Source organism: Punica granatum, chromosome 5 (assembly GCF_007655135.1).
Source record: "Punica granatum isolate Tunisia-2019 chromosome 5, ASM765513v2, whole genome shotgun sequence".
NCBI lineage: Eukaryota > Viridiplantae > Streptophyta > Magnoliopsida > Myrtales > Lythraceae > Punica > Punica granatum.
In genome coordinates, this window is record NC_045131.1 from 5,190,007 (window position 1) to 5,214,219 (window position 24,213).

The following is a 24,213-nucleotide window of genomic DNA, read 5'->3' on the forward strand; positions in this document are numbered from 1 at the left end:
AATGCAAACTATTAAATAGTTTTGTGTCATTGGTGAGCCAAACCCTAAATAAATACTGCCCATACGATCATGGTTTGATATGATAATAATCACATTGCTTGGCCAACGGAAAGAAATGGGTCCATTACCCAAAAAAAAAAAACAAAAGGGGAAGAAAGAGGTCTATACTTGGGTACATCAAAGCATGTTTCGGACTCGAGGCCGTCTCATTATTCCAATTGCACATCGTAGCTAGGTTTCTACTTATAGATACCAATTCGTACATCCGTACCTGCATGGGACTCTATGTCCGATAGGTAGTGTACGTATATGCCTATGTCTTGATGGTTTTGGGGTCGGCCCTGTTAGTCCATCGAGAAGCCGGTTTAAGGCCAACCGAATTTGTAGTACGCATAGTGCTAAGACAAGAATCTTGCATTTTATGAGCCACTGGCTAAGCTATTAGTAATTGGGGACTATAATATTTATTAAGAGCCTAGACCCCTTTTATTTTACTATGTGAACTAATAAATGGAGTTATGATCATATAAGATAGAGAAAAGTATAAGTTTAATTAACCAAACACATAAATCTTCTTCAAGGTACATCAAGCTTTTTCTATCCTTGCATGGTTATCACCTGACTAATTATAGAGTTCAATTGATTAGTAAATGAGAAATGAATAAATATATTTATAAAAAAATGTAGAGAAATGAATAAACATATATATGATCGAAATTAATCCCATACATGACCAACGTTGGTTGAAATAGTTCGGCGCTTATTTCCCTTGATAAAATCTCGAGTTCAAGTCTTGTGAATAGAGAAAATCCACGTTGGAGAATTTTACCTCTTAATGGGCTAACCGAACTCGAATTAGATTAGTCGAGGCTTATAGGACTTTTGGATATGTACACTGGTCCACACTAAAATATATTAATACCACTTGCATGAAGCAATTAGACTAAAATGATCCATTGATTAACGGTAAATCTTTTCCAATTGTACAGAGCCATTTTTATCTTCTTTTTCACTAATGGAAGCAATCCAAATTAATCGGCTGGTCGTACATTTTCCCTCTTTAATTGTGATTGAGGCGGACTTGGACTTCATGCTTTTCTTGTAATATTTAACAAAGAATATTAGAGTCACTGACAGAGAATTAATTGTTGTATATATGGTTTGCACAAATCTTCATCATGACTCCTCCCATTGCATTACAAAAGCAGTCTCAATTTTCCTAACCGTTATGCCCATTGATGGGATTTTGAATATATACAATCTGATTATTGATTTAATCCCCCTTAATAATTTTGGCTGTCGATTTCATTAAATATATAAAATCATATATGTACTTAGATATTTTTAAATGGTCGAATTGTACTCTTCTAAATCATTGTTTTAGGCATCAACTACTACCGCTTATAATTTTGATTGGCGATGACATCACATTTAACAGCTAAGGACAATGAAAGATGGTGAGATTGACAGTTGATCATAACATTATTTTATGTGCTACGTAGTTCTTATTTTATTTTGCCAGAAGAAATTAAATCGATCACGCGCAAAGTCCGCATTCGAACCATTATAGTGCAATCGACAATCTACAATGAACGCATTCTTTTGAAAAACATCAATATTTTTTAAAGGTTATATAATTAATGAAAGAGATTTTTTTTTTTGTAACTCTCTTCCTCAAAGCATATAACAAATTAAATAAGATGGTAATTTTCTCTGTGTGTATCCATATCTATATTCAGCTATATATTTGTATATAAAAATGAAATAATAATTCGACTAAGTGCGTCATTTTTTCAAAATAATTGCCTTATAAGACATGGCAAATAGGCTATAATCCAACAAGTAACAACCACATTGCAAGGGAAATTAAAAATGATTTTCGGCAGATCTTTCTTCCGCCAAAAACCCAAAAATTAAAAAGAACAAAAATTAAACGGGCAAATGATTTGATTCCCTAATTAATATGCCATGAAGAAACGGTTGGACGATTATCCAAAAGAAGGGAGGACGACATACTTTTTTTAGTAGCCTTCTGAAATAACATAAATCATGTTGGACAATAGAAAACAGCAACATCGGTCTCATTGACTTGCAATGTTTCTCGACAGATATGAAATATTATTAATGTCATCGAAATAATTATTTGAAGCCACAAATAGTTTATATCATGAATATAATTATGAATCACCGTGTGCACACATACACGTACGGCTTGACCTCACTGTATATGTCACTTTGATCATTTTTGGCTTATAACATTAAGTATTTCATCTTGACATTAGGAATACGATTATGTCTCTATTAATACCATATTTTTGCGGACAAAAAATAAAGGAAAAATGGAGTTGAGTTTTCCTGTTGGAAATTATATATATATCTATATATATGTGTGCACGCGCGCGCATATATAGATGAAATCTATTGGGATAATTATGTATTACTGTCATCAACGTGTTATCATGAAGGCGCATTACCCGTGCATTTGTCTCCCCTGTTATGATCTCTCTAATTATTATAATTGAGTTGACCATAATCTACATTGTATAAACAGACGATTAATGTCACGATTCTTATTTTTAATGTGCACCTTAATATCTGAAAGCCCAATCGAGTTCTGACTAATTCAATCAAGCGTGGTCGGCTCACTAAAAAGTAAACTCTCCCAGTGTGAATTTTTTTTTCATTCACAAGACTCAAACTCGAAACTTTGTTTAAAGAGAATAAATGCCTAAACCGCTTGAACCAACCATATTAGTATTCATGATTCTTATACCCATTTAAGTATAATCTTTTTTTTTTTCTTTTGATGGGTAAAAAATAGGACTTGTATGTGTTTGTGATATATCCATATAAATTTCTCAACAGCTTAGAACTTAAAAAGGTCGTGAATATCTATATAAATAGAAACCACATGATCTGTGTCATGATAGCCACATTATTTACCTATCAAAAAGAATATTTGCTAATTATGTCCAAGCTTTTAGCTGCCGATCGATTTATAATTTCTAAGCTGTTTGTCGATTCGATTTGTATATATTAATTGCAACTTGCAAGTGTCTCATGCACATAAAATATGTGCCATCTTAAATTATCATTTTACAATTACAAGGGAGTAATGTACTTATTTTATTGTTTCGATGTACGAACGGGGTATAAAAATGAAAAATTAATATACCATCTAATGTGATATTTCTCCTCCCGGTGGTACGGGAACTTCATCTTTACGAACCGCACGCGCAGATGGTCAGCAATTACGAGTTATCAGTTATATAGGAATCGAGGATCATAGAAATTTTCTCCAAGGTCCATGTCCTGAGATGGCATAGAGAAGAGGATGATCACTGTTCCCAGCAAAACGTTACATGTTCACTTGGGTTTACTTGCTCCACATCTGGGCTTGATTGGGCCTTTCAAGCAAGATCCAGTATCTTAGCTAAACCAGACTAAAACTGGGCCCAGTCACATCTTAAGGCAGCCCAAACAGAAAATTTCAACCCGGTTCGGGTTTATATGTCTTCCATTTTCGTGTCCCTTCTCAGATTCTCGACGGAACATGAAATTGAGTCTACCTGAGAAATGTTCGTCAACGTCAAATAGAATCACAAAGTTCGTAAGAGGGATCGATAGTCTAAATAAAGGAGATTAACCCCTAGGCGAGTTTTCAAAGGAAATAGACCAGCGTAGGCTGCGTTTGATGAGGGTCCGTGATTTTGAATGGATGGGGCGTTTCTCTATGTCTATGGCCAAGACTACTTCAATAGACTCTATAACTCCCAAACCAGCGGTTCTTGTAGTTTTTGTGTATTCGTGAAAGAAAAAGACTGAAAGAATGACATGTCAAAACAACAGTTAATCATTTTGCCACAAGCATATAACGAGCTTCATGTATATGATATAGATATACGGATAAGAAATAGTACCTCATGGCCTATTGGTGTTGGGCAAAAGCAATAGGGAACATATTCCAAAACCCAGTTGTAGTAGTTATGGAGAGCCATATATGATCACGATGCCATTTAGTCAGGACAGGAACCAAACCTCATCTCAGCTTTATGGGCGGGCCGTGGACTAACAGGACGGACTTGGGCTGGATAGCGGGCCGGGCTCGACCGTCGGGCCGACAAGCTCAAGATCGGTCCCGGGAAAGGAAAAGAATCTTCGGATTTTATTTTATTTTTTTCACCATCTGCTTCCTGTTCTGTGTTGCGTTTCTTTCCTTTGCTTAACCTTTGCCTGCGTTTCGTCCAGCAGGGAACTGTCGTTTCCTAACGTTTGCAGATAGGCCCGACCAAATCGTTGAATGGAATGAAAGGAAATTTGGGGAGCAACAGAACAAGAAAAAGCTCGGTGAAACCGATGAAGATGCGGCGATGAAATCTAATTCTCGAAGCAGAGATAGGCATTATTCTTGCTGTCACTCTCAGATCGAACAACGATTACGGTGACCCAACAACTCATTTCTATTCTCTTATATATTCTATTCCCCTCTTGTCCTTAAAGCTTCCCCCTTTTATATATTCCCTATTCCCCCGACTGGGATGGTCTCAAAGCTCCACACTCCCAAGAACCCGCCGAGAGCTTCTCGCCAGCTGCAATGCGCGGAGAAGGCTTGCTCCGTCTCGACGGCCTGATTAAATCTGAGCTCCCCGATCCGTGCTTCGTCCCCGGTGGGCTGTTTCTTGATGATTCCCTCCCATGTTCTTCTTCCTTTGTGGCTGTGGTCTCTGGGAAGAGCCGGTCGGGTCCGAAATTGGTGGTGGGTTGTTCTGAAAATTTGAGCTTGGGGGCATTACGGGCGAGGGAGGGGTTTAGGAATGGTGGGTTCTTGTCCGTGAGCCTGTCCATAAAGGGGAGTGAGGAAGGCTGTTTTCCGGAATCGACGAAAGTTTTGGGAAACAATGGGGAAGGTGACAAACTTGAAGTGGCGGTGGAGGAGGAACAGGATAAGTCGAAGAAGAAGGGGAGGAAGTCGGGTGCTTTGAATACCACCAAGCATCTATGGGCTGGAGCTGTTGCTGCAATGGTCTCAAGGTTTTGTGCTAATTCTCACTTTGTCTTGATTTTATGTGGTCCTCTCTTTGATTTTCTTGGCTCCTTTATTATGCCTATATTAGTTATAGTTTGTTCAGCGTTGTTTCATGTATTTGTTGGTGAGATTACTACCAGGACATGCCGCTAGGAAGATAGTTGTTTCGTTTAGGAGGGTATTTCAATCTCCATTGTTCTCTTATGTAATGCTATGGAATACATAAGCAGACTTCTTAATCCTATATATAGACTTTGATGCTTTAAGAAAGAAAGAGGAAGTCAAATTTAGAAATCTGAAATCATCGACTTCTTGTGATCTGTCAAACAGTTATGCATCATCATTGCTTGTTTTGTTACCATTAGGTTAGTTTAAAGATGTGGCTCCACCCTGTGGTGTGGAAACCTGAACATGGGACTTGCCTAGGAAATAGGTGAAACTTCTTCTCCACCATGTTCGTTCAAGTTTTTATCTCGAGTACAATCTTCTTGGAGCTTGCGAAGCTGTGTTTTGTTGAATTCTAATATTCAATTCGTAATATCAGAATTCCTTAAAAGATCATCAATCTCCTGAAGATCCTGACATGATTTTCTGGTTAATACGTTATAGAATGTGAGAGAGTTTTCACTCTTTGATTGATTGGGATTAATGAACTAACTCAATCATCTTCACATAACAGGTGCTTTTCTTGCCTTGTTAGGGCATGCTAGTAAATTCTGTAGGATAGAAGTGGCTTGTTTTGTATCTCTTCTGGGTTTGTGGATTGGAAATATTGGTTGGTGAACGAGTGAAATAGAATATTATCTACTTTTAGGTCTAGAATGTGATTTTTTGTCCCTACATAATACATGGCTAAAGAAAAAAAAAACTCTGTTTTCTCTGCATCAGAACCTTCGTTGCCCCTCTTGAGAGATTAAAGCTGGAATATATAGTACGAGGAGAACAGAAGAACCTCTCTGAGCTCATCAAGAAAATTGCAGTCACTCAGGGATTGAAGGGATTCTGGAAAGGCAATTTTGTGAATATCCTAAGGACAGCCCCATTTAAGGCCATAAATTTCTATTCTAATGATACGTACAGAAATCAATTGCTGAAATGGTCTGGTAATGAGGAAACGACGAATTTCGAGAGGTTCATTGCTGGTGCCGCAGCAGGAATTACCGCTACCATTCTATGCTTGCCAATGGACACGGTACGTTTAGTCTTATGTTTGATTTCTTTTGTGGAAATAGGATAGAAAAACATCAGAATAAAGGTCATGGGAGGTGAAGAAGAAAAGTTACAGATTAAAAGAGAAGCGACCTGAATTAAGAATGAGGAGGATTGGGTACTTCATCCTTTTACTTGATGTAGGATTGCAGTGGGCATATGATGTGGAAGCTATTTTGTGTCAGAGCACCATAGAAGGTTGACATGAAATAGATTTGAAAGCCAGATATATGATAGGGGAGTTGGTGGTGGTGCATATCATGATGGGAGAAAGTGATGCTTTGGACATATTAATACCACATTCACACTTTCAAGATGAGAAATTGGGAGTTTCTTTAGTTGGTGATTGAGGAAGTTTGTAATAAACTAACCTGCAAGCACTGGTCTAGTGGTTAGAGAGTTGAGCTTGGGTTTTCCACTACCTTGTGGGGTGCTCATGGCACAGGCTAGGCTCAGCAATGGAAGTCTCTCATTCACGGATTTCCTTAATAACCTCTATCACAAATTTCTTCCATTATTCAGCCTTCATTGCAGTCTGACCTGTGCGAGATTGTCCATATTACCCAAACTATATTTCTATTTTTTTTTCGTTAATTTGTCCAACTTGATTTTGGCAATTTTTAGATAAGAACAACGATGGTGGCACCTGGTGGTGAAGCCCTTGGTGGTGTGATCGGCACTTTCCACCACATTGTTAGGACAGAGGGCTTCTTCTCTCTCTACAAGGGCCTTGTGCCTTCAATTGTTGCAATGGCCCCTTCAGGAGCTGTTTTCTATGGCGTCTATGACATACTAAAGTCGGCCTACCTGCACACACCTGAGGGAAGGAAGAGGCTTCAGCACATGAAGCAGGAAGGGCAGCAGCTGAATGCCATGGAACAGCTCGAGCTGGGCCCCATGAGGACACTGCTCTATGGGGCGATCGCAGGTGCTTGTGCTGAAGCCACCACGTATCCATTCGAAGTTGTCAGGAGACAGCTTCAGTTGCAGGCACGGACAGCAAGGTTGGGCGCTGTAGCAACATGTATGAAGATTGTCGAACAAGGGGGTGTCCCAGCCCTCTATGCAGGATTGATCCCCAGCTTGCTGCAGGTACAGAGTAGATTTATTCTTTCACTGAGCTAACTGAATCACTTGCTGCTGGTCAAGTGGTTGGAGGGGTGCCCGAGTTGTGGTAGCACATCTCAGGGTTGACCCTAGTGAACCTGTTTAATGTGGTGCACCCAGATGGGATTTGTGGTTAGGCATCAAAATATTGTATTTTTGGGCTTGTGGGTGGTTCATGTGCATGAGGTCGATTCCATAAGAAGTCTTGGTCAACAAACAGGAAGGAAATGATTAATAAGTAAAAAACACTTTACATGATTAAGTTCGATTTCAAGTAGAATATATTGGCATTTTACAAATAGGAAACCTTTTGCAGGTTTTACCTTCAGCAGCAATAAGTTACTTTATGTACGAGTGCATGAAGATAGTTCTCAAAGTGGAATCGAGGTAGAAGCCTGATCCGCTGAGCCTCTGCTGGTGCTCAATTCGTCGACGACAAAGTGATTTTAGTCTCCTTTTTTTCTGTGTTCTTTCTTTTATTTTTTTTTTCTTGATCATAAAGCTATTATATTTATTAGCCTCTCATTTACTCAAATTGAGATGGTCGAGAGAATGACAGGAATGTCTGAGTGTCCCTTTTCCTAGGACATGAGACTCATATTTTCTTTTATCTTGCATCCCAAAATAGCTGGACATTGCAAAATGGAAGCGGTTATAGTGAATGGAGCAACAGATACAGAGAAACATCGATTGCATGGTTTTCCTCTCCTTTGTGACTGTTGAAAAAATGACAATGCAATGACACAAAATTATGCACGAGAAAGTTCTGTTTTTCACGACTAATATCATTTCAGTACGAAATGTGGAGTTGTTTCGTTTTGTATCAGAGAAGGATCTAGTCAAGAAGGATGCCAGTCATTTTCCGAGATCGGTCTTAAGCAATCCAGAAAACAAATTCAGAGGTTGCCTAAGTGCCCCAGGCAACAACTTAAGCTCATGAAGTGCTAAGGCTGAAACAATTCCGGGATTAACAAAGCTTTTCTTGAACTCTTCAAGAGCTTCGCATCGGCCGACAAAAAATTACAAATCATCCCTGTGGAAAATTCGAATTCTCTCCTCCACAGTCACACAAAACCATATACAATATCGTTCCTCCCTCTTATTATTTGTTAAAAGGAAAAAAAAAATAAAACCAAAAGGGCAGAGTACTAGGTGTGCCTGTACATGGACCATCTCCCCCTCCTCCTAAGAATACAATGTTTCACAACCCCATATCATGTCATCTCACTTGATCTCCCGAAAAAAGGGAAGCTAAAGTGAAACCCCGGAGAAAAAAGGATGATAACACAACAGAAAAATAGGGTCCCCTGAACGATCAAAATATCTAAAGCTTGTGGGCGGGACAATGCCTCCTCAGCTCTTGCTGCTACCATTCATCCCGAGTCTCTCGTAGAAGAGGATGTACCCATGGTCGGTATTACTAGAGTATTCCTGGGCGGAACCGAAGAAGGTCTGAACAGCAGACTCGTCAATCATCTCCACATTCTCATCATCAAAAAAGAGCCAGTGGTTATGGCTCTTCACGAGGCTTACGTAGTGCCCATGGTTGGGTCCACTCCCCACATGTACCACCACAGCAAACAGAGAATATTCCGCATCTGCGTCTTCTACAGAGTTGATGAGCTTGAGCTCGAGCGGGAACACGACTCGGTAGGAGAGCTTCTTGTTGCGCCCTAGCTGCTCGATGTACTTAAACCGCTTGAGGTGGATTACGAGGATCTGAGGGGCCTTCTTGATCTTCATCCTCTTCTGCGCTTCTTGCAAGCTGCAAACGAAGAATCATCAAATGTTAATGATCCTGAGAATCACCTATTCAATGATCCCGCTTGATGACACAAATAAGCTTTAAGTATTCATAGCGAATGCTGCTTAGATGTAGAACAACCTACTCCGAAAATGGCAAAAGTTGAGCAAAACTACTAATAAATAACAGAAACCAGATTAGTCGCTGCATAATAAGATCACCTTCTCCAAACAGCACTAACACTATAATCACGGAAAAACTTCCAGTAATAAATATCCAAAAAAAAAAAAAACTGGCCAACAGTCACTAAGCCCACTGCCCTTCCAAGAAAGGGATAAGTAATGATTGTCTCAACCAAAAGCAATTCGTAAGTTCTTTCTGAAGCAGTAATGAAGATTAAAACCTAGATATGAAAGAATTGAAAAGGCTATGTTCCTGAAAGATTTTAAAATTACCAACCTGCAGCACTTATCACAAAAGAATTTGTCCTCGGCGTTTAAAGTTTCTGTTGAGCTAAAGTTCTTCAAACAACTTGTTATCGAACTATTCTGTTCAATATCCAGGCTCAGGTCGAAGAAAGTTTCATCTCTTGCTGTCACTGTCTCACAGCGCAGGCATCTTGTCTCGTTTGTCAGTATTCCCTGAACAATGGCAAACAACTGTACTGTCAGATTCTCGAACGTCACAAAAGTTTACTGGCATATCCCTATATCTACTTAAAAATCTTACGTGTAAACACAATTCTTCTCCCTCAACCAGGGGCTTTGCAGGTTAAAATGGGAATTGGAGGAACAGGAAATTTCCATGCAAGAGACTTGAAAATAGCAGGATGTTACAAACCAGTGACCTCATGCTAATGACAAAGGCCTCTCACCCGCTTATAAGGAGATCAAATGCTGATGCTTGCCACTAGATGGGCAAAAGCTGTGCTTCTTTTTAGAAATTAATTTCCTCATGCTCAAATCATCGTAAACATGAAATCAGGTACATATATATTTATATATATATGAGATTGTGTTGGACAAGAAGCATACCTGAAAATTTTTGTGAACCCAAGTGACTAATGGCTCCTTATGAACTCCATTAGCTAGAGCATTTTTTGGTCCATTGGCAATCTTTTCAGGAGGCGATGATGTTTCTGCATCATTTTTTGCAGTTTGAGCCTCCTTCTCCAGTATATCAACAAGTTCATTGAGGAGAAAATTTAGAAATTCATGGGCATCCTGTAGAAACAACAGTAACGTGATTGCTCATCCAATCTAGAATATAATAATAGATTCATATACGCTACAGTCGATATATCTAGTCAGAAGGAGAATAGAATCTCAAGAAAAGAGTATGCGATATAAGAACACTAACAGATAGGTTCGTAAACATGATTCTGAAAACATCTCTTTAGAAAGAGGAGGAGGGAAGGGGAGGAAAAAAAAAAAGCTCCCCAGGTTCTCTGTTTTTTAGTCCCCCAACAGCATAAACTGCCCTGCTTGTCCCACAATATTGCAATATATCATTCTTTCACACTTGATATACATCATTAAATTTTAAAGATTAAATCCATCATAAAATCACACAGTTTCATAAAACACCAAAATTTCCATCCCATCATTCTAAACACCTCCCCTAAAATGCAAGAGAATACCTGGTGCATATAGCTTCGAAAAAGCTCATTCTGTTTCTTCAATCTCTGGACAAATCTCTTTGGCGCAATTACACCCGTTTTCTTCTTTTGAGAACTTATCTGCACAAAGAGTATAAATCAAACATTGACTCGCTCAGTAAAGCGCCAGCTTAATGAAAATAAAGCAAATTGTAGCCATGTCCCAAGCTTTTCCATATTATTAAAAAAAAAAAAAGTGAAGGAGAACAGCTAAAATCAAAGCCCAATATTATCAACAGCCAAGATTTATGATTAAATAATAATAAAAAAATCCATGTTGCAAACAACAGTCCCGCAACAATTTAAACATCCATTCTTCTTGGCAATAACATAAAACAAAACCAGTTAAGCGAGATACACATATTTTTATGGTTGAGAAGGAATTCCTTTATATATATTAAAGTTGCACATGACTGAACTGATCTTGTGGTTCTAGTTTCCAGTATTATTGCAAAAACAGAATGGAATTAATAAATAGACGCTTAGGAATTTAAAACCAACAAGCCACAATAAGAGCTGCTTCATCTAATCCTTCCAGCATAGGTAAGACCAAAAGCAGAGTGAGTCTACAGTTGCAGAGTTAGCACCTGAGTGAACAGGTCCGCGAGGCACGTCAAAAGATTATCTTCCGCATCCCCACTACTTTTGTTGTTCGCATAGTAATCTAGCAGTTGCTCACGAAATGGAACGCAGAAATAAAGTGCCTGCACCGAAAAATCAAAAGAAAAATGAGTAATTCCCCATGAAACTGGAGCGATCACAGCACCCATTGATGACCATATTCCAAAGATAATCTCCCCAAACCATTTTCAGTGGCCGAAGAAATTAACTCAAGGTCAGCCACCCTTACGAGATGGCACATTGTCACACATTATAATTCTATAAAACGCAGTCAAGGCAATCAACTTCAAATGGAAACAAAGTATCTATGGCAATTTCAGTGGAGACAGCTTCATTCCAATGCCGTGCCATATGATTTTCAATAAATGAATTGCACTTCACGACCACCACTTCGTTCTATACGCGAGATAAGAAACCATTAAACCTCGCAATGAAAAGATTGCCGGAACCAGATTCAGCGGACACGGAAAGCTCCGAACCTGCAAGACGCTATTGCAGTAGCACGTGTTGCCGAAATTCTCGAGGCCGAAGTACCGCTCGCCCTCGGGGAACTGGTCGCCCAGAGCCTTCTCGAGTTTGGACCCCGCAGCACCCATGGCCGGCGAGCTTCCCAGGAATCTTACGGACGGAGAGGGGGGAGGTGAGCTGTGCGCAAGGGGAGGGGTCAGATCTTCAGCTAAGCTGTTGGCTCTCCATTGACGCGGCCACCCTCGAAGTGAGCAAGCAAAATCGCGCAAATGGGTTCCCGATTGATTGATCAATTGACCGAGATTGATGAATTCAGTTATGGCCTTCCGGAGGTTTTGGGTCTCTGAGAAGGGCAGGGGAGGAATCGGTGAAATGAGGGTTTACCTTTTCGACGAAGCAGACGAGACGGAGAAGAACGAAAGAAAATGGAGGCCTCTGCGGAGATTTGATAAAAATGAATAACAATTTTCAGATCAGGCTGTAAAATAAAAATGAGGCAAAAAGCCCTAATGCCACTCCGTTTTTTACTTGAGGCACTCTCCCCACCGTCTCTTCGTCGTGCACCGGTACGGTACCGGCGCTGAAATGGACTTTCTCCCCGTTAGAATTTAGCGCGTAATAAATAGATAACGATAGTTTCGCGCCTCAAACTTTCACTTACTGTTACTTTTGGTCCTAAATTTGTATTTTCAATTTTGCTGAAAACTCTGGTAAAAATAACATTTCAACATGCTTTTAGATAGTTTATATTATATACTATATGATATTTTAGTTTCACGATGATACGATAATATTTTGGAAAATTCATTTTCCTCCGATGTGGCACATGCCGATTGTCTCTTTATAGGAATGTGCCCCTATTTTTTTATGCCACTCAGTGTATTTGACAGTGCCGAATTTAGAGGATATAGTATCTTTCTAATATTTTTCTATGCAACGTCTCTTGATATAGTTGGCTTTAGTAGTCGCAAATACGAAGAATCCTTCGTGAATGCCTACTCCGAGATCCCTTGTTCTTGGTCCCTTTTCTACCTTCTTCCTATTGGAACGTCCATCTCTAGCTATGTCGACACTCCGACTTCGCCTACTGATGCTCCCTATTTACGGGGAAGCTCACTTAGCACATAGACTCATCTTGGGTTCTACAAGTGGATATAATGAATATTAAGATAAATTACAAAGGTCTGACAATAATGTGCATCTTGGGCTTCGACCGTACTAATATCGTGTGAATATTAAAAGTATCGGTCGTATTAAAAAAAATAAAAATAATGAGGGAGGTTGAAGTTCTAGTCACCCTTCTCTTATTTGCAGCCTTATGATAGCGTTTAATATTCTTTTTGTTGATTATCATTTTTGAAAATTATACAACCCATTTATAGGCACTTTGTTGATTGTCATTAGCCACAACCATTACGGAAGTTTTTCTCAATTTCAAGTGCCGCTCATATATATGATTTAATTCCCTTTGCCTACCCAAGGATCGATTTCAAATGCAGTTCATATGGATGGTTTAATGCCCTTTGCCCTCCCAAGGATAGACTCATCAAAGGAGCTGTGTTCGTCCCTAATCCAGCACTCGAATCCCCAATTATTCCATGAAGCATACTGCATGTGCACACTTTCCACGGACTATGGGGAGCTATTATGAGAGAACTCCAATTATAGGGATCAATTGTTGATGGTATAAAAAATATAGGGAGCGAATTGAAATTAACTCAAATAAGGAAGAGCAACAAGAGAGAGCTTCCCGGGCGGTAACGGAGACCCTTATCTACATTCAGAGCTCGCTCTCACCCGCTCTCTCTCTCAAGCTCCCAAATTCCCAATCCCAACCCATTCCATCGGAGACGGAAAGATGCTGAGCTTCTCAATCGCCTCCCCGGGAACCCTAACCTTCCCTCCCCGCCGAGCATTCCCCAAGTCCTCCTTCAACGGCGTCCGAATCCAGCAAGTTTGCCCCGCCACCACCGCCCCGGCTGCGTCTTTCCGCAGGGCAGGCGCCGCCGTCATGATGGCGAAGAGGGAGGAGGAGCTGAAGGAGATAAGGGCGAAGACGACGGAGGATATCAATGAGGAGGTGGTGCAGCTGAAAGGTGAGCTCCTCATGCTCCGCCTGCAGAAGTCCGCCCGGAACGAGTTCAAGTCCAGCGAATTCCGCCGCATGCGCAAAAGGGTATCATCCTTCAGTTCCTCCTCGTTAGCATGTCTTCTGGGTAGTATGTTTCCTCGTACTTTGTGAGCAGCCGCTTAGTATTGAATTGCAAGATTAAACATTTACTAAGCACTTTTTACGTTTAGCTTTACCTGGATTGTTATGAAGCGATGATAATTTGATACTGTTAAATTCGGTTTTCTTCGGAGTTGTGCAGTAAAGCTAATCCAATTGAGTTTCGGTTTGGAAGTTTATCCTACCAATTTTAGGCTATGAAGGGTCATTCGGCATTGCGGTTGTTACTTCAAGTCTTCGACTTTTTCGAGTATTCCTATTAAATATGTTGACATTTGTCTTCAGCAAGATCCATGGACATAACATACAGACTGGGTACATGGAGAATTGGTGTAACTTTTAACTAGACTGACTGCTTGATCTATGACTCGAAGTCGAAGTATCGTGATAGTTTGTTGAGTAGTTAGCTTACTAGGACTAGACTTCATGGGCCACCTGAGACAGTTTGTGAGTCTAATGGAAATTGTTTGGATCAGGTGTCTTTGTTGATTAAGGACGGCGAATTAGAAAATAACATTAAGCCATCCATAGGGCAGGGATTTTAGTGGAACTAAAGCTCGTCATCTCATGTGCCAGAGTCAGGGGTGCCATTGTAGTTTTAAAAGATTGTAAAGAGGCAATTCTCCTGAAGTTATCGGAATGCTTGTGGAAAACTAGCCTTGTGCAAAGTTTTCCCGATGGAGACACGAGAATGGTAGAAATGATCCAGTTCCCTTTATTTATGGCACCAAATATGGGGCCTTTTTCTCCTGCTTTTCTGATAATCAGAGCGACAGCAAACATATTACTGGTTACTGATCCTAGAAGTATAATAACCTCCATAGTGATGTCAAATATGTTACCAGTCTCCGAATCCTAGCAGTATAACAGTCTCGAGCTTCCTATAGCAATTATATGTTCAAGTTGATCTCAGCTTTCTCCTAAATGGAGCTGATCTTTTCATATCACACAGATTGCTCGCATGCTGACTGTGAAACGGGAGAGGGAAATCGAGGAAGGAATCAACAAGAGGCTATCGAGAAAGCTTGACAGGAAATGGAAGAGGAGCATTGTCGCCAGACCGCCTCCTTCGCTGATAAAGCTGCGGGAGGAAGAGGCTGCTGAAGAAGCTGAGAAATCCACGTGAGCCAGTTTTAGCAATTATTCTCCAGTTAATGTATGCCTCTTTTTTGTCGTTAAAGCTGTATTGGTTTCACTGTCGCACGATGCCTGGCTTCCAAGAGTCTTCATGTATATTATGTGGTGGTGAATTGATTATATATCGAGCTCCCTTTTGCCCTCGAAGTAATTTTATCAGAATTCAATGGGTGGGTCTATATGTTGTTTGCAGAGGATTATCTCTGTTTGTTATCAGAAATTATAAAAGGCCGAATCACGACATAACTATAAAAAATCAATTACAGTATCATCACCTGTGTACCGTATGCATAAAAGCAAGAATCTAATCTTTTTTTTTGCTTGAAAGTTGTTGTGGCCTTAGTTCTTCACTGCCCCTGTAGTCGCTCACCAGCCCAGATCCTAATGTTTATCGGCAAGGCGCTTCTCGGTGAGCCTCAGCACCTCGTTCCTCGTTGTACATTCAAGAGACCCATCCACATCCCTCTCAATGGCCGAGGACCAGTCATTGTTCTTGCTGCTTCTCTCATGCATGTATCACTGACAAATCGCCCTGGCGATAGCTAGAACTTATAGTCCCCAGTCGTAACCATTGGACTGTTGTAGAGTCGTCCTCTCCTCGAAGGAAGGCCCAGTAGAGGCCGTCTTGCAATTGGGGGCTACCAGAAATTTCACAGAGCCCCCCTTCTTCTTGGCCTTGGCCTCATATGAAGAGGACGACTAAGGGGCCGGGACAGCAGGACCCATGAATCCCTTCATGGCCTCGTAGAGCTTCATGGCATGGACGACGTTAACCCCCTCCATTCTGTCGTGGTGGAAGAAGGCATTCTGGGCTTTGTGGGTGCTACACTCTCTTTGATAATTACCTCACAATTATTAAAAGCTCGCATGAGAACTTAATTGAAATTATTGATAATACTATTGTTAGGATTAAACAAAATAAGTCTGATTTTGCAAGAAATATGGACCAAATAAAATTCTCCATGGAGGCAGAGAAAAAAACTATGGAATCTTCATTGAGATTTTGATGAGAAAAAGATATTAGCTTTCAGTCAATTTTGATCCTAAAAGTTTCAAAAAAGTCGAATCAGTCATATATGTTTGGTCCGTTAGACAATTTTAATCCGTTCCGTAAATCAATCATATATGTTTGGTCTGTTAGATGCGTTTCATACCTTTTGAACGAAAGAAGAGACAGAGGAGGAAGAAGAGGTACGTGTGAAGCGTTATCATCTTGTTAACGTGAAATGTGTTATTAAAAATGTCATAGGAAACATCAATTTCATTGTCGACAATCCTGTAGGTATCATATTATTTGTTCCGCCTGTGCTGCAGAAGGCGGATGGACTGTGGTTACGTGCACCACAAAGGGAGGAAGAAAACTACAGATTAGTTTGATGCAGCAACTGACGTAGGCTCCATCTCTGAGGCCGCTTTTAAGGATCAGGTGGCAAAGAAGAAGCGTAAGGAAGTCGGGCTAGATCTCTCCGGTTTCCATAAGAAGCAAGCCCGAAGAAACGGTACACAACTACTTTTACTTTTACATTGTGCCAGAACATATATTTATATTCCTTTTTAAAGTCGAATTATGTTCCTGAATGATAGCTAGCTGGAACTGAAGTGTGGACATTTGATTTTATTCCCGGAGATAACGATGCTGCAAAGAAAATTTGATCAAGACGAAAGGCGGATACAGCAACTACGAGCAGCTAGGAAGTTTCGACAACCTTACTGAATACTCTGCCAAATTTGGTTTGAGGATCGAGGCCCCAAAGCAAAATCTTTTCCTCCCCTCTTGGAAGGATAGTAATCATCCAGCAATACATTTGCAGCCTTGAAATTCCTGTAGATTATTTTCGGGTCACATAGCTTGTGGAGGTAGAGAAGTTCCCTTGCTGTTCCTAAGGCGACATTCAGAATCCATACAACTTGAAGGAGGTTCTGGTGAACGGCTAGGCTGATCATCTCGATCTCGGTTTGGAATTGGACCTCTTCTCCTCTGGCATTACCATCCAAAAGCCTCTTCACAGATACCACTGACCCGTCCGTAAGAACTCCTCTATGAACTTATTCAAATCCACCCTTTCCTATTATCCTCCTGCTGCTGAAGTTATTAGTTGCAATCTGCAGTTCCCTGAAATGGAACCTTCTCAAGTTTCCAAGGGAGGTTTCCTCATGATATCAGCCTAATAGTTTTGAAGCTCTCGTCTTCATTTTTTGATCTTCAATATAATCTATAATGAGTAAATGCACCTTAATAGCGCAGTACGAACTGTTTACGCCAAAGAAGAGCTGTCGGCTGAGCCCCCTCCTCAACTACAGAGGTAGTCCAAATCCAAGAATAATCAGAGAAAGACAGCCGAAGCTTAATCCTAGGCAAGAGCTAGCCTGCGACTTCCCGGTTTTCTTTCCAAAGGAGAAGCTTAAGAGCAAACAGTTGAAGTCAGAATAATTTGATATGTCCAAAGCTCCTAATAGGGAAATGAACTTGCCAATTGAATATAAGGAAAGAAAAGGAGGACTTTGAGCATCTTACTCTCTGAGGTATTCAAGTTCATCGACTTGGGCTCTAGCCACATCCGAAAGCAGTCCGGTTTTGAATCTACTCAGCATATCCGAGAGTCGCCATATGGGAGTAATTGCCCCCTGAGATTTCTAAAAATTAGTCGATAGGCCTGCACGACACGCATGTTAGTGTAAGAATTTGTCGTTGTAATCCAAAATCGTTTGTTAATATTTAATTTTTTCCTTTTTTTTTCCCTTCCTTGCTGTTTATTTCTTCTTTTTTTAGAGTAAAATAGAGAGAAATGTCTACGCAAAAGAAGATAATGATGACATACTTCTTATATATTGTTATTAAAATTTTATTTGGAAATTCTATACAACTAATGTTTATGTAGATAGAAAAATTTGAAAGGTCATTTCAAATAAATTGCTTAGACGTTAGGACCTATTTCATAATATATACTTTAATGTATTTAATGAACTCATTATTAATATCATATTAAGTTATTAATCAAATGACTAAAATATGAACAGTCACTCAATATATGGCTTTCTCCATCCTATGTGGTACGTTTAGAAGTTTCGTGTCAGCTTTTAATATTTTCTATAGATATAGATTGTTATGGTAATTTATATATCTGTCATACAATACCTCGCAATTATTAAGGACTGTCCTGAGAACTTAATTGAGATTTTTGATGATGCTATAAATTAGGATTAAGACCAAATAAGTCTGATTAAATTGCAAGAAATATGGGTCAAATATTATTGAGATTATTGATATATCTCTCTTGCGTATGAGAATTTCTGATATAATTAGTGCATGTCTTCAATGCGTCTAATTGATCCACTTTTTTCAGTGCACCTGCCTGTAAACTAATTTTTTCAAGTCGGGTCCCACTAGAAAATAAAACTCTCATAGTCATGAATTTTCTCCATTAACTACTTCCATAAATATTCTTAGGTCAGTCCCTCTTTAACATGTTCAAAGATATTTTCGATAAGTATTTTAAAGATTATGCGGCATTATCAGGGCACGCCGCACAATCCCCAAACATTTCATGAGCCCTGACTGTGGAGAGCTCGCACTTATCGACCTTATTACCGAGTTCTCATTTTAATTCCAGGTATGTTGGGAGCATACTGTAAGTGACCAATCTTCCCAAGAGTATGGATTCGTATAAACCACCTACTAGGTTGTATTGACCGTTTGCATATTTATGTGCAAGGAGGGTGACAACTTGCGAGCATTAATGGAGAAGGTGAATCGAGGAAGTCACGATGATATTACATTTACATTACTTCAGTAGTGACGTCCTGGCTCTCATTGTCGAACAAGATCGCATCGATCCAGCAGTCAGACCGTTGTACGTTCCTTTTGCCTATTTGAAGGAGACCACACATTTGCGGACTCAATTATTCGATGGAGCAATAAATTTGATCATCAGAAGCCTTGTCTACCTTCCCAAGCACCACAGACTCATTCAATGGCCCGTTCCTCCTTTACGTGGTTATGATATGGACATTTCATCTCCACATCATAAAATTCTCCAAGATTACAACTCTCTCGATCGTCAGGAATAATGTGCATATCTCGAGGATTAATATGATCAATGTACGTGTACTTGAACATTGTGACGTACCTACCCCCATGCCGATATAATTTCTCACCACATACTGACTTCTCGCACATTTAATTAGATCTCATCCTCACTCTTCTGCATCATATATACAACTGTGTCAAACACTCCGTCTGTGAGAGGACCCGGGTTGATCATCTGTAACATGAAGAAAGCGTTTCCGACGGTTCCTCTGAGCCCGCAGGTAAGTGACCTCTCCGACAGCAGCGATCAGGCTCAAGAGCAGAGCATCGTCGTTCCGCCCAAGCTCATCACGATTGCTGATAGCTTGCAGGACAATGAACTTTCATGGTACTTCGTATGACAACACTTGCACTAGCAAGCTATATCTTTGAGTTAACGCTGAAACCCTGCTTAAAAACATGCTTGTAATGAGTACCTGCAATTGCAAATCCTCGAAGTTGGTCTTGTTGTCTTTCTGTCATCTCCAAATCTATTTTGCAGGTTTGCTAATTCTCAAATTCAGCCAGATATATCTATTCAGGTTGAAGACGTGAACTTCCGCATTCATAAGGTAAGTCGGCTACACTGTAGATTGTTCATGTTTAATGATCATACCATGTGACAAAGTCACCCTTTAGTGCAAGATTTTATTATTCTCCCTGGAGAAAACTCATCAACTGTATGAGAAAAGAGCTACTGCTCTTTAGAGATTTAAAGCAGACTATTCACTCGACGTTCAATTTCCTTTTACTATGTACAGTATCCATTGGTATCAAAGTGTGGATACATACGCCGCTTGGAATTTCAGCCCTCAATCTCAAATTATGAGTATGATTTCAAGCTTGAAAACTTTCCCGGAGGATCGGAAACGTTTCAGATCATTCTGAGGTTCTGCTATGGTTTGCCAGTGGATTTAACTCCTGAAAATGTCGCATCCCTTAGATGCGCATCAGAATACCTGGAAATGACGGAAGAAATAGAGGATGGGAATCTCGTCGTGAAAACTGAGACATTCATCACGTTTGTGGTCCTCTCTTCGTGGAGGGACACAATCACAGTCCTCAAGTCATGCGAAACTCTATCCCCATGGACAGAAAATCTCCAAATTGTCAGACGATGCTGTGACGCGATTGCTTGGAAAGCTTCTACAGGCCGCCAACCCCAGGAAGACGGTTCAACTGGTGATGAAGATTACTTGAAGCTTGACGAGTTGGCATCCCTTCGAATAGATCACTTCATGAGGATTATAACTGCAATTAGGGCCCAAGGAAGCAAACCAGAAATTATAGGGAAATGCATAATCCACTATGCAGAGAGATGCCTGCCTGGAATTGATGTGGAATTGGAAGGTCTACGAGGTCATGGTTACGGCAAGAATGAAATAACGTTCAGAGTATTCTTTCAAAGCAGTGAAAGATCAGGATTCATTAATAACGGGAAGGAGCAAAAGGCGATTATCGAAAGCTTAATAAGCATATTGCCTCCTCAGCTGGAGGCAATTCCATGTAAGTTCTTGTTGAAGATGCTAAGAATGGCTATTCTCTATTCTGTGACGCCCGCTTTGGTTTCAGAGCTCGAAAAGAGGATCGCATTGGTGTTGGAAGAGGCTAACGTGAATGATCTTCTGATCCCAAGCTACCGAAATCAAGTGGATCAAGCAAAACTGATGAAGTCAGTATCCATGTCCCAATATTCAACTTCTTCTCAATAATTTGCAGACTTTATGAGGCATAAATCTCAATAAGTTCTCGAAAATGTCAATAATTTTAGGGGGAAATAACCCAAGTTGGATTAACATTTCGATAATGCTCCATAGTTTTTGCTTGTTATTGGCAGTACAGTTCACCAGAACGATGCACTATGCATGATGTCGACACGGTTCAGAGGATCATTGAGTATTTCTTAATGCACGAACAGCAACAGTATGCACAACAGAAGTCCGGAAAACATAATGTGAGCAAGCTGCTAGATAATTACCTTGCTGCAATCGCCAGAGATCCTAACCTCTCGACAACCAAGTTCCAGGTTCTGGCAGAATCTTTGCCGGAAGGTGCCCGAACATGCCATGATGGACTGTACAGAGCCATCGATACATACATTAAGGTTCGGTTAAATTCCACTCTTGCATTCGATCTCAAAAGATTTGATGTAGCACTAAACACTAACCGAATGGATTTATGCAGACTCATCCTTTATTACCAGAGCATGATCGAAGACGGCTTTGCAAAATTATGAACTGTGAGAAACTCTCGCTTGACGCCTGCATGCACGCGGCACAAAATGACCGGTTACCCTTAAGAACTGTCATCCAGGTTTTGCAGTGTTTTGATCACTCATCTATATATATAAGCTTATATAAACTATTCCTCTTCTCAACCAATTTCCATTTCTGGAGTTCGCCTCTATCGTTCGAAATCCTAGCTAGTTCCGTATCTATAAATTGAAAGACTAGACCAGGAAAGCGATCGATTTTATGATTTGTGCTTCATAACTAATATGTCTTGTGAAGTGAATCGCAGTGCGTATTTTCACCGTTCTATAAACAAGGGAGACATCGAAAGATTGTAATACTATGTCCCATTTTGTTTCTTTCCAAGAATGGAAGGTAGTTACGATTGAAAAATACGAATGCAGGTGCTGTTTTCGGAGCAAATAAAGATGAGGACGGCCATGAGAGCGAAGGAGCCAACCACACAACAGAGTGGGAACAACTCTCCTAACAACAACCAGTCAGCCACGGATGCAGAGATCAAATCGCTGAGGGCGGAGCTCGAGAACGTGAAGGCGAAGATGGCTGAGCTTCAGAGCGACTACGCGGAGCTCCAGCAGGAATATGAGAAGCTGAGTGGCAGCAAGCAGCAGCGGAGCCGGAGAATGTCGGGGTGGGCATCTAGCTGGAGGAAGGTCAAGAACTCATTCCATTCCAAAAGGGAAGGAGACGTCAATAATGGAGATCAAGGGGATTATGGGCATCAGCGGCAGAGCCCTCGTGGGCAGGTCAGGCGCAGGTCGAGCTTTCGGAGAAGGGTGTCCATCTCCTAGCTAAGGTAATATGTCCTGTTCCCGTTCCCGTGAGAAATATGAGCAGATTCGGCATGCAGATGGAGCGGAAGGTCACGCGACTAAGGTTGTCACAGAATGTAGTTAAAAATGTTCACTTATGGGCTCAGCCCGCGTCACGGGTGCACGATAAAAGAGTTTAATAATTAAACTCGTGTGGACAAGATTTCAATGATACATGTTTCATATATTGTATTGTGGATTGGATGCAATATAATTATTTGAAGCTTGTTGAAAGAGAATAGTCTTAACAATAGCCTGATAATTAAAGACAAATATGTATACACACTAACCGCGGTATGCTCCACTTGAAAATTTAATGTAATTTTTAGTCCTTATATTACTTTTTATAATATAAATCAGATCAGATTAAATATTCAAATCCGGAAGAGACAAAAAATTGGGGCATCCCCGAAGGAAATACCAACACGTCCCGTGATATTGGGAGGCACAATATTGTTTGGTAAGAAGGAGGCACATTATCAGAGGCAGGCAATATTTATTTCGTATTTTCCAGATAATATTTCTAAGACGGCACATTTGGCATTCATTTTTTTTTTTTTCTCTTCGGGGGAACATTTGCCATTTACTTCAGAGTTCAGAGAGGGTGAGGAAAAAAAAAAGAAAACCCTTTTGCCCCGTCAACTATGAAATCCGTGCCCATTTACGTACCCCTGAACTATTCTTTCAGAACATTTTTCCCCTCAACTATTTTGAATAGAAAATGCGCCTCCCGTCGCCACGAATCCCATCAAAATAGATGAAAAAAATCATGTCCACTCCCCCTTTCTTTTGAAAAAGAGAAAATTCGATTTTTTTTTCAAAAAAGGAAAATCAAAGAGACAGGGATACGTGGAGCATGGGGATGGGGAGTTGCTGTCGATTGTCGGCCGCAACCCACCCCACGAGGTCGTCGACAATCACTTTGGGGTGGAGTCATCGGTAGCCTCAGACCTCCCTCTTCGATTTATTTTTATAAATTTTTTTTTAAATAATTTTTTAGGATCACATGCGGTGCATGTAACTTTTCCGTTTGGATTTAGTTTGACAGTGAGGTCACATTCTCTATTCAATATTAGTTGAGAGGGCAAATGCTCAAAAAAAAAAATGTTCAGACGCTCATATTTGAGAGGGCAAAGGGTATTTTTTTTCTTAAAAAAAGAATATAGTACTCTATGGCCACAAAAATAATAACTATATATGTAGTAGTATATTATCAAGTGCATTGTGCACCTATCAACACAACTTATTGTCATAATGATATTTTCGGCTGCTCGGTAGAATTAAATGAGTACGAGTATTTGCTCTCAGAATTTATAGATAAGCGAGTCATATGTCCACCTTAATATTATCATATCATAATCATTCAAAATGCATATTAGTTCCATTCCCGAATTGTTTGGATCGTGATTCACCTGTCTAGTTCACTATTTACGCAGGCATTGTCCTCTGTGCAAACATTGTTTACGTAATCGTACTTTTCGCCTCTTGCCTTTATGCTTTTTATTATTCAATCCTAGTTTAGTAGTTTTGCCTTTTATGTCTCACATGAGTACTAAAGTGGTACAAAGGCAAAAGTTCATGGACCAAATAGACATAATATTATCGATTGAGATAGTCAAGACAAACCAAACGTGCACGTGGTCACGGGTGCTGAATTAACGGAAAGGAGATCTTAGCCTAAATATAGTACCTCAGATTTAGTCTAATAAACAAGATCTTGTTTTAGGACTTGGGAGTATTGCAAATTCTGATCCCGATCGGTCTTGCGTAGTTCGGCATGAAATCCATATCAACGTGTCCGTCAATTTAACTAGGCTGACGTAAATGAATCTTTCAATTCACATATCAAACCGCATATATTTTTACTTGTAATTTTCAGTCGTG

At 40.2% G+C, this 24,213-nt stretch overlaps 4 protein-coding genes across 4 annotated transcripts; 3 read left to right on the forward strand and 1 right to left on the reverse strand.

Moving 5' to 3' along the window:
* The first annotated feature begins 4,243 nt into the window (after nucleotides 1–4,243).
* LOC116207649 (probable mitochondrial adenine nucleotide transporter BTL3) lies at nucleotides 4,244–8,051 on the forward strand. The gene is made up of 4 exons (XM_031540692.1): nucleotides 4,244–5,031; nucleotides 5,915–6,218; nucleotides 6,860–7,327; nucleotides 7,659–8,051. Exons 1-4 carry the CDS (start codon nucleotides 4,595–4,597, stop codon nucleotides 7,731–7,733), a joined length of 1,284 nt encoding a protein of 427 aa, XP_031396552.1. The 5' UTR covers nucleotides 4,244–4,594; the 3' UTR covers nucleotides 7,734–8,051.
* Nucleotides 8,052–8,319: 268 nt separating this feature from the next.
* On the reverse strand, nucleotides 8,320–12,293 carry LOC116207650 (ubiquitin carboxyl-terminal hydrolase 4). The gene is made up of 6 exons (XM_031540693.1): nucleotides 11,844–12,293; nucleotides 11,331–11,447; nucleotides 10,726–10,824; nucleotides 10,121–10,309; nucleotides 9,546–9,727; nucleotides 8,320–9,107 (listed from the first exon to the last, which is right to left on the reverse strand). The coding sequence occupies exons 1-6, from the start codon at nucleotides 11,958–11,960 to the stop codon at nucleotides 8,696–8,698; spliced, it is 1,116 nt and encodes a 371-aa protein (XP_031396553.1). The 5' UTR covers nucleotides 11,961–12,293; the 3' UTR covers nucleotides 8,320–8,695.
* A 1,298-nt stretch (nucleotides 12,294–13,591) lies between these two features.
* Nucleotides 13,592–15,378, forward strand: LOC116209636 (50S ribosomal protein L29, chloroplastic). The gene is made up of 2 exons (XM_031543337.1): nucleotides 13,592–14,008; nucleotides 15,015–15,378. The coding sequence occupies exons 1-2, from the start codon at nucleotides 13,691–13,693 to the stop codon at nucleotides 15,186–15,188; spliced, it is 492 nt and encodes a 163-aa protein (XP_031399197.1). The 5' UTR covers nucleotides 13,592–13,690; the 3' UTR covers nucleotides 15,189–15,378.
* A 3,984-nt stretch (nucleotides 15,379–19,362) lies between these two features.
* On the forward strand, nucleotides 19,363–22,563 carry LOC116206929 (BTB/POZ domain-containing protein DOT3). The gene is made up of 6 exons (XM_031539769.1): nucleotides 19,363–19,614; nucleotides 19,768–19,837; nucleotides 20,027–20,937; nucleotides 21,108–21,369; nucleotides 21,450–21,578; nucleotides 21,901–22,563. Exons 1-6 carry the CDS (start codon nucleotides 19,469–19,471, stop codon nucleotides 22,306–22,308), a joined length of 1,926 nt encoding a protein of 641 aa, XP_031395629.1. The 5' UTR covers nucleotides 19,363–19,468; the 3' UTR covers nucleotides 22,309–22,563.
* Nucleotides 22,564–24,213: the final 1,650 nt, after the last annotated feature.

Coding starts and splice junctions, on each gene's coding strand:
- LOC116207649 (XM_031540692.1), top strand. CDS start 4,595: ATGCGCGGAGAAGGCTTGCTCCGTCTCGACGGCCTGATTAAATCTGAG. Junction 6,219..6,859: donor TATGCTTGCCAATGGACACG/GTACGTTTAGTC, acceptor GGCAATTTTTAG/ATAAGAACAACGATGGTGGC. Junction 7,328..7,658: donor TGATCCCCAGCTTGCTGCAG/GTACAGAGTAGA, acceptor AACCTTTTGCAG/GTTTTACCTTCAGCAGCAAT.
- LOC116207650 (XM_031540693.1), bottom strand. CDS start 11,960: ATGGGTGCTGCGGGGTCCAAACTCGAGAAGGCTCTGGGCGACCAGTTC. Junction 11,448..11,843: donor ACTGCAATAGCGTCTTGCAG/GTTCGGAGCTTT, acceptor TTTTCGGTGCAG/GCACTTTATTTCTGCGTTCC. Junction 10,310..10,725: donor TTCGAAGCTATATGCACCAG/GTATTCTCTTGC, acceptor TTGTTTCTACAG/GATGCCCATGAATTTCTAAA.
- LOC116209636 (XM_031543337.1), top strand. CDS start 13,691: ATGCTGAGCTTCTCAATCGCCTCCCCGGGAACCCTAACCTTCCCTCCC. Junction 14,009..15,014: donor TCCGCCGCATGCGCAAAAGG/GTATCATCCTTC, acceptor CATATCACACAG/ATTGCTCGCATGCTGACTGT.
- LOC116206929 (XM_031539769.1), top strand. CDS start 19,469: ATGAAGAAAGCGTTTCCGACGGTTCCTCTGAGCCCGCAGGTAAGTGAC. Junction 19,838..20,026: donor TGAACTTCCGCATTCATAAG/GTAAGTCGGCTA, acceptor TACTATGTACAG/TATCCATTGGTATCAAAGTG. Junction 21,579..21,900: donor CCTTAAGAACTGTCATCCAG/GTTTTGCAGTGT, acceptor ATACGAATGCAG/GTGCTGTTTTCGGAGCAAAT.